Here is an 8,242-nt window from a genome sequence, read left to right as displayed (position 1 = left end):
GTTCCCTGAGTTATATAAGCTGTTATAATTTATTTCAATTTCCCTAATGGGCTATTAGGATTTCAAACTGCTGTAATCAATTAAGCAAAAATGGAAAGCAAATGTCCTTTTGCTGTATTTTCCACAAATAAACCCTTTCCAAACATTCTTTTATATTAAAAGATTTAACTTTTAGTGTTCAGGCTACCTTGGTACATGCAAAAAAAAAAAAGAGGGGGCAAATTAATAGAAAGTATCCCCCCAAGGGAAAAGGTGTTAAATGAAAAACAGTCTACAACTCCCTGAATATAACTCTCAAGCAGACAAAGATCCGCAGCTAATATCCATTGCAAGCCATTTCATTGCCCATTGCTGAAAAGATGAACGAACAGCATTGCCAGAATGACTGTGGAGCTAGAATTTTTTTTTGGGGGGGGGGGGAGGTGGTGTTGGTAGGATGGCTGTATGAAGCAACCCCTTTACTATCCAGAGAAATAAAGGACACAGACAGGGGCGGTAACTGGAATCGTTTCCTGGTCTGACTTGAGCTTTGGGTGTAACCACTGGTCCTGATTATTCTAATCAAGGATGATTGCTACCCTTTACACTTCTTCCATTTACCAAATGCCAGTACTCAGAGAGTAAAATAATCTCACGAGAAATTACTTTGTCCCTTTGATTTTTTTCAAGTGTGTTGGGAGCTGCTCTTCAGAAGAAACGGCCAAGGACAGTGGTTTCTATGGAAGTCTCCTGTAATCGTTACTCATAATAAATATTAGCATCTATCTTGAAACGTAACCAGTCCGATTCAGGATTTAAGGCATCACCACAGCTGTCCATTTTGACTTCAAAAGAGTAAAGATCTTGCAGAACTTAAGCACCTTTATAATCCTCCCTTCCCTTCCCGTCTAACATCCTCAGCCCCATCACATCCTCCTCTCACAGCCTTCCTGACACTGCTCATTATTTCTGAAATTAACTAACTTCCGTCTCTTTCCTAGGGTGTCTAGACCTCAACCTCACCATACAACTCCTTCCCGTTATTGAAAGGCTGGAATTAACACTGCTCTTCTCTCTAAGACCTGGTTATTTAGCCAGGCCTGACTTCCAAGAAGAAACGTGTCTGCCCAGGAAACTGGAGGTGCGGCTCCGACTCGCCCGCACGCATGCGCGGTGGCAGAATGCCCAAGGCGCTCCTAGAGCAGCGATTCCTCGGGCCCCACAGGACCAGCCTTGGGACCGAAAGTCCCTGGGTCCCAAAGCCCTGGTTAGCCAGGGCCCCAGGCCCGGCGCTCCCCGCCACGCTGCCCGTTGGGATGATCCTGGGCTCTGGGGAGCGGATGGCCGGCGCCAGTTACCTCTCCATGGCCTGCAAAGTGTAGCTGATGAGCGGCCTCTCCAGAACCCGGCAGAACTGCTTCGGGGTGCGGACGCCCATTCTTTCCCCACAACCCCCAGCCGGCAGCACGGCGGCCACGGTTCCAGGGCTGCTCCCGGGCTCCACCCGGGCGGCGGTCAACGGGGACTCCAGGATCGCTGAGCCCGCGCCCGCAGGGCCGCTCACGCAATGCCCAGGCTCGGCGGGCCTGCTGTACGGCCCGAGCTCCATAGCGAGCAGAGCGCAGAACCCCGAGGTGCAGATGGGAACCGTGAGCGAGACGCCAACACCGGCCCTGGGCCGAGATCGGGTCGGACTGGGCCAGGAACGGCGCCGAGCAGACTCGGGGAAGGTGGCCTCCGGTGCTGATCGCGGAGGGAGCCAACAAGCCTGTTGTCCCAGCCTGGGCCCAGCGCCCCAAGGCAGCGCTCTTCCTGCTCTTCCCTCTATCCCTCCGGGCTGGCCAAGCTGAGGCTGCAGTGGCAGTCCTCACGTATTTGACAGTCACACACAGGCAACTATGCACAACACAATCACAGGCCCCATTCCAGATAAGTGGGAAATATTTGTATTCAAGGTACAAATGTGTGCACCTCGGTCATAAGAATTTCGTTATCCACAGATGGCACCCTGATTTTAGCTAGACAAAGTCTAGAATCCGGACTGCAAGGTTGATTCCCAGACCTGTCTGCACGTTCGAACCACCAAGTAGAGTGTTCCTGAACTCTGTATTCCACGCTCAAATTTTTAAGATCTGATTGTGTGCAGCCAGGACTGTGGAATATTTTTTAATTCCGCAGGTGATTCTATTGGGCAAGTGTGGTTTTTTTGTTTTGTTTTGGTTTTGGTTTTTTTTTTTTGGTTTTTTTTTTTTTTTTTTTTTTTTTTTTTTTTTTTTTTTTTTTTTTTTTTGTTTTGTTTTGTTTTGTTTTTTTTTGTTTTGTTTTGTTTTTGTTTTGTTTTTTGTTTTGTTTTGTTTTTGTGGTAACCAGAGGAGGACAGCAACCTCACTAACTGCTGAATACACACATCTCCTGTTAACAGGGGAAAAAAAAAAAAAAAACCTCTAGTGGTCATTTTCGCTGACAGGGGAACATTGGTGCTAAGTAGCTTGTATAAGACTGCACAGCCAACGAAGGCAAGGCAACCATAAATCTTCGGTTTGGAGGTGCAACAAGCATTGAGAAGTTTCAGGCCTGGTGCTCATCTAGCGCTTATTTAGTACTGTCCTTGTGGGAAATGTTGATGAAATAGAATGGGTACTCCAAATGCCAAGCACCACTGCATTCAGGATCTGGAATGTAAAATTCATGAGAGCATGCCCTAGCCTTGCTTTTGGTTTGGGTTGTATGCCCAGCTTCAGGAATGTGACAGGGACCTAATACTTATTGAAGGAACTGCTGATTGAATAATGACAAAGGATATGGAATTATTTGACCATGTGTATTATCAATCTTCACCCATCAATAGCTAAATTAGAATCATAAAAACAAAAACTTGAGGATTGAAACTACCCAGTTACAGTATTAAATCTCATTATTTTTATCCACTTTGCCAATTGAAAGCATACGAAAATAAAAAAAAAAATTCTCTTACCCTCTTTTGTCTAATATCCTAAAGCACTTTCTTTTGTTGCTTTCATTGTGGCTAATGAACAACTTCTGTGCTAACCGAAGTTTGTTGAACTCTTGACCACTAGATGAAAAGGAAGCATTATAGGTTGCCTTATTTGTATTGCAAAGCTTGAATGTTTCCTCTGCAGGAGACAGGGGTGTATGAGGGAGAGATGGACTGAGAGACAGAGTGAAGGTGGGGTGGGGGCCAGAAAGACTGACTGATTCTAGGAAAGAGCTCTTTGCTAGGTATTTGGGTATTTGATTTATTAGAGCTTGCTCAAAGGAGACTCTTAAGAGAAGGCTCCATCACATATGAACTAACAGAAGGACTGTGTTCCTTACGCAGCCCAGTAACCAGCCCAGTGACCAGCCCAGAGACAGCAGAGCACTCAGCAGGCAGAAAGCACCAGAGGCAGAAGAGCAGGCTTTTGGTCTTCCCAAAGTGGTTGCTGGCTAGAATTTTTAAAATGTGTGCATAGGGGTACATTATTTATGTGTCTTGTGGTGTGAACCATTAGGTTTTATTATGGTAGGATATGTTAAGTGTAGGGTTTGTGAAATGAACACATGGGTTATGGAGCAAGCCACCCAAGAGGATGGAACTTTTACAAGGAAAAAAAAAAAAAAGTACTGGCCAAGAATGCAGGCAAAGAAGCCTACTATGCTGGTGGTGGAAATTTAAATTAGTATAGCTTTGTAGGACTGTTTTAGTTAGAATTTTATTGTTGTGAAGAGACACCAGGACCACAGCAACTCTTACAAAGGAAAACATTTAATTAGGGCAGATTTAGTTTCAGAGGTTCACTCCACTATACTTATGATGAGAAGCATGGTGGCATGCAGGCAAACGGAGAGTGCTAGAGAAGGAGATGAGAGTTCTGATCTCATCATGATCTGCAGGCAGCAGGAATGAAGACTGTGAGCCACACTGGGCATAGCTTGAGCATCTGAGACCTCAAAGCCCACCCCACAGTGACACTTCCTCCAACAACCCAACAATGCTATCCCTACTCCAATAAGATCACACATCCTAGTAATGTGTTAATGTTCTGCTTTCCTCAGCCTCAAGCTCCCAGAATAACAACTCAGATTCAAAATATATTTGCGAATACCTAGGCCATGTGGCTAGGCTTGTTCCCTAACTAGTAACTTAAAATAAACCTTTTCTGCTCATCTACATTCTGCTACATGACTGCTTTCCTCTACTGAGGTACCATGTGTCTGTTCTCCTCACATCTTCCTCTGCAACTCTTCCCACTTCCCTCTATCCCAGAATTCTTTCTGCCTACTGAATGTCCCACTTTCTATTCTATACTTTCTACAAGCCAATGGTTTGGTTTGGTTTGGTTTTAATTGACAGGTGAAGTATCCATATAATACACAAGATATTCTCTCTACCATCATGCCACTCCCTATAAGCCAAGCATTCCCACAAATAAGTGTATGGGGACCATCCCTATTCAAACAACCACAAGGAGTTAGTATAGGAGTGCCATGAAAATTAAAAGGTGGACTACCAAACTATATGACCAAATTAGATTTTTTTTCCTGTGCATCCCTGAGGGAATAAATTCAGATTACAACAATGTGAATGTCATGTTAATCAAGGCAATATCCATAATTTTGCAGACACAGAACTGGCCTAGCTGCCCAAGAGAAGAATTAATAAAGAAAGTATGACACATTCATGATGGAATATGAAGAAGAAAATCATGTCATGTCATTTGCACAGAGTAGAAGGACCTGGGAATCATGTCAAGTACCGCATTTTCTCTCATTCGTGGGGGACCATTGAAGTGGACTAAGAGGAAAGAGTTCTGTGGGGAGCAGAGGTCAGAGAGAGGGTGATTTAAGTAAATACAAGCATTCATTCAGGAATGAAAACCTTACGGAGAAACCTGTTAATTTCCATAATTAAAAATGACTTGCCTTATCAAATACTACAAGATCAAAAATTGACAAATTATAGCGGGAATCTGACAGTATTGGATAAGATTTGTTCTTAAAGAAAATACAGTAATTTTGATCTTGTCACTAAGAATCCTTAGATCATATATGCTGTGTATAACAAAGTGTAGCAGATCAACTGGTAGCAAACAAAAGAACAAACAACAGTCTGCATACATGGTAAAAGCAATATCTTATGCATATTGTATGGACATAAATAATAGATTCCTTTCAATATACTCACAATAATCAATGCAATTTCCTGTTGCATCAACTTATAGTACCTGTCTTATGGTTTGTAGCGCTGTGAAGAGACACCGTGGTCATAGCAACTCTTATAAAGGAAAACATTTAATTGAGACTGGCTTACAGGTTCAGAAGTTTAGTCCATTATCATCATGGCAGAAAGCATGGCAGTATGCAGGCAGACATGGTACTTGAGAGTTCTACATCTGGGTCCATAGGCAGCAGGGAAAAGAATGCCACACTAAGAACAGCTTGAGCATAGGAGACCTCAAAGCCCACCCCAACAGTGACACACTACTCCAACAAGGCCACACCTCCTAATAATGCCACTCCCTAATGACCAAGCATTCAAACACATAAGTCTTTGGGGGCCATCCTAATTCAAACCACCACAGCACCTGACCGTCATCCGAGATGTTAAGGAGATAGGTTGGTGAGTAAGAGCACATGCTGCCCAAGTTCTAATCCCCAGCACCCAAGTAAAAAGACAGATAACCACTGCCCCCAGAGGCATTGCAGGGGTTCCTGCTATATCACATGTCTGTCAGTAGGTGGCAGAGAGGAAAGAGGCTATGTTCTGACCTGTGAACATCTGAATGAATAGCCTAACACTCCTTGGAAAAAGGAGAGCCTGAGATGACCACCAGTCCTGCACCACACAGGCTTCAGGAGGCAGGCCTTGACCAACATGTCCCCTGCTTAACATAATGTATAACCTAGGCACCACTAAGAAAAGTAAGTAAGTGGTGGAGAAAACTGGAAGAGAAAGAAACAGAAGAATATGGGTACAATGAAGAGAAGCAGAACTGGAGACTTGAAGGTAGGGAGGAACAACCTGATGTGAGTAGCTGGTGATGCCACCTGGCACCTTCATTGGGTTCTGCCACTGGGGGCCATGTTTGAATCCATGGCCCTATAGCATCTTGGGTCTGTTATCACCAAAGACCAGGCGATGCCCCTGGTCTGGGATGCTGCCCAGGAGCATGTTCATGTCTGAGAGCTATGCAGAACCGGCCCCACTCCTCACCTGGGCATTGTGGATGAGCTGACCCTGCCTACTAGTCAGCTAATAGTACTTGGGAAAACAGTCTCTGCACAGTGCAGGAGATGAAGGTGAACTAGCCCCGGGGGTATGATCAGAGGAGAGCAAGCCCTGCCGCTTGACTCCCATGAGGTGGCAAGGTCAGGGAAGAGATCCTTTCCTCTTCCTCACCCCTGATCACCTGTGGCAGGTGGAAGACCTGGCACTGGGGTCATGAGAGCAGGAGAGCCGTCTTTGCTCCTTACCAGCTACAGCACTCACAAGATTGGGCCCTGTACCTCATCTGGGCAGCACCTCCTGGTGCTTATCCTGGTAGTGTGCACATGGGTGAGCCAGTATGAGGGCATAAATCATGAGAAAGATAACCCCATCTCTTGTCTGCCATGTGGTGGCACAGGCAAAGGAGAGACTCCCTTTACCTCTCACCCCTTGCCACCTGCAGAAGACAGGAGACCTAACTTGGAAGTCATCAGAGTGGGAGAGCTAGTTCTGTCCCTCACCTACTGCAGCACTTGGGAGAACAGGTCCTGCACCACAGTAGCACTGGCCCTGGGTATAGGGGTTACAGGTGAGCAGGCCCTAGGGTGTGAGACCACAGGAGAGTGACTCCTGCTTCTTGTCAGTTGTGTAGTGGTGTAGACTAGGGAGAGACACCCTCCTCCTTTCCCTCATTCCTTGCCACCTATGGCAGGTGGGAGAGCTGGCCTCAGGATTATGAAAGTGTGAGAACTGACCATGTCCCTCACTGGCTGAAACACTCAGAACAAAGGGCTGCATCTCACCTGGGCAGCAGGGTAGAGTTGGCCCTGGTTGCAGGGCTTGGTGGTGAAAAGGGTCTAGGGGCATGAGAGCAGAAGAGCCAGTAGGCTGACCAGCTCAGGACCTCTCAGTTCCAATTCCAGGACTTTGAATTGGCCCACCCCAACATTTATCTTGTCAATGAACTGCTGGAGTTCAGGAAGGGGCTGGTCCCGCAGATCCAAAACTACAGGAGCTCCATCACACAGGGCAACAACAGGATATACAAGAGGAGTCCAGGTGAGGTTCCAGTATTGGTAGAGTAGGAGAAACCAGAGGCTTCATACATTGCAAAGAACATTTACAAGCAAAAGTGTGGGCAAAAGGGTATACTGTGGGACACACTGTGACACACTACAGCTTCCACGATGAGAGTTTTTTTCCCCCTTTCTTGGCAGGAGTTTACAAAAATGAAGGTTAGGTATAAAGAGAGGAGAAGATGAGTGGGATTGGGGTGCGTGATGTAAAATTCACAAAGAACTAGAATAAAGTTAAAAAAAAAAAAAAAGACAGATAACCTAAGGTACTGAGCAGTGGAGACATGCAGATTCCAGAGGATCACTTTTCAGCCAATCTAGCCAAAATAGTGAGCTGGGAGTTCAGTTAGAGTCTCTGTCTGCTTAAAGGCAATAAAGCAAATAATTGAGGGGAAAAAATAGAGGAAGACACTGTGTCTTCCTCTGTCCTCCTTATACTCATACATGTACACTTAACCTGGACTCAGACATACACCGTGGAACAAGTGGAGAACAGTATATCAGGAATGGAAAACAAACAAACTCAGAAATGGACAGAAATAAAACTAAGAAAGTCTGAACACCGTTAACATATGAAGTGTTTCAATAAGGGAGGAGCTCAAGACATAAATAATATATTCAATTAATTGTCTCAGTAAATATTCCCAATTTAGAGAAAGCATGCACATTCTGGAGGCATTTGTTTCAGAACACCAATCAGACAAGAGACAAATGTCCTTGTCAGATAGTTACCCAACTAACCATACAGAATGCAGAAGCAAGAGAAGCACAAAGTCACATGTAAAAAGAAAACCTATCAGAACTATCGACAATGTCGCAACAGAAACTCCATAAGTGAGGGGCAGATGATGTATTACTGCTTCCCACATCTGTCATCAGTCAAGACAGTTCCACACATCAGTCTGCCAAGGCGAGTCTTCTGCTGAGAATGGTGAATTCCTCCGAAGTGGCTCTAGGTTGTGTCAATCTGAAAATAAAA

General features: G+C 45.1%; 1 protein-coding gene and 1 pseudogene across 2 annotated transcripts in view; one reads left to right on the top strand and one right to left on the bottom strand.

The window, feature by feature from the left end:
* Nucleotides 1-1,905, bottom strand: part of Crppa (CDP-L-ribitol pyrophosphorylase A) — a 288,105-nt gene extending 286,200 nt beyond the window's left edge. The window contains exon 1 of one of the 2 annotated variants that reach the window (XR_004114134.1): nt 1,338-1,826. Coding sequence is in view for 1 of the 2 variants with exons in the window: in XM_031355623.1 (XP_031211483.1) it covers nt 1,338-1,588 (251 nt within the window). In the remaining variant the exon portion in view is untranslated. Of the gene's footprint in view, nt 1-1,337 lie in introns of both variants that reach the window. The other variant, XM_031355623.1, reaches the window with a different exon arrangement.
* Nucleotides 1,906-5,663: 3,758 nt separating this feature from the next.
* On the top strand, nt 5,664-5,779 carry LOC116081354 (annotated as a pseudogene).
* The last annotated feature ends 2,463 nt before the right edge of the window (nt 5,780-8,242 follow it).

Source organism: Mastomys coucha, unplaced genomic scaffold (assembly GCF_008632895.1).
Source record: "Mastomys coucha isolate ucsf_1 unplaced genomic scaffold, UCSF_Mcou_1 pScaffold6, whole genome shotgun sequence".
NCBI classification, from domain to species: domain Eukaryota; kingdom Metazoa; phylum Chordata; class Mammalia; order Rodentia; family Muridae; genus Mastomys; species Mastomys coucha.
Note: the sequence above shows the minus strand (reverse complement) of the source record. Positions and strands in the feature narration are given on the sequence as shown.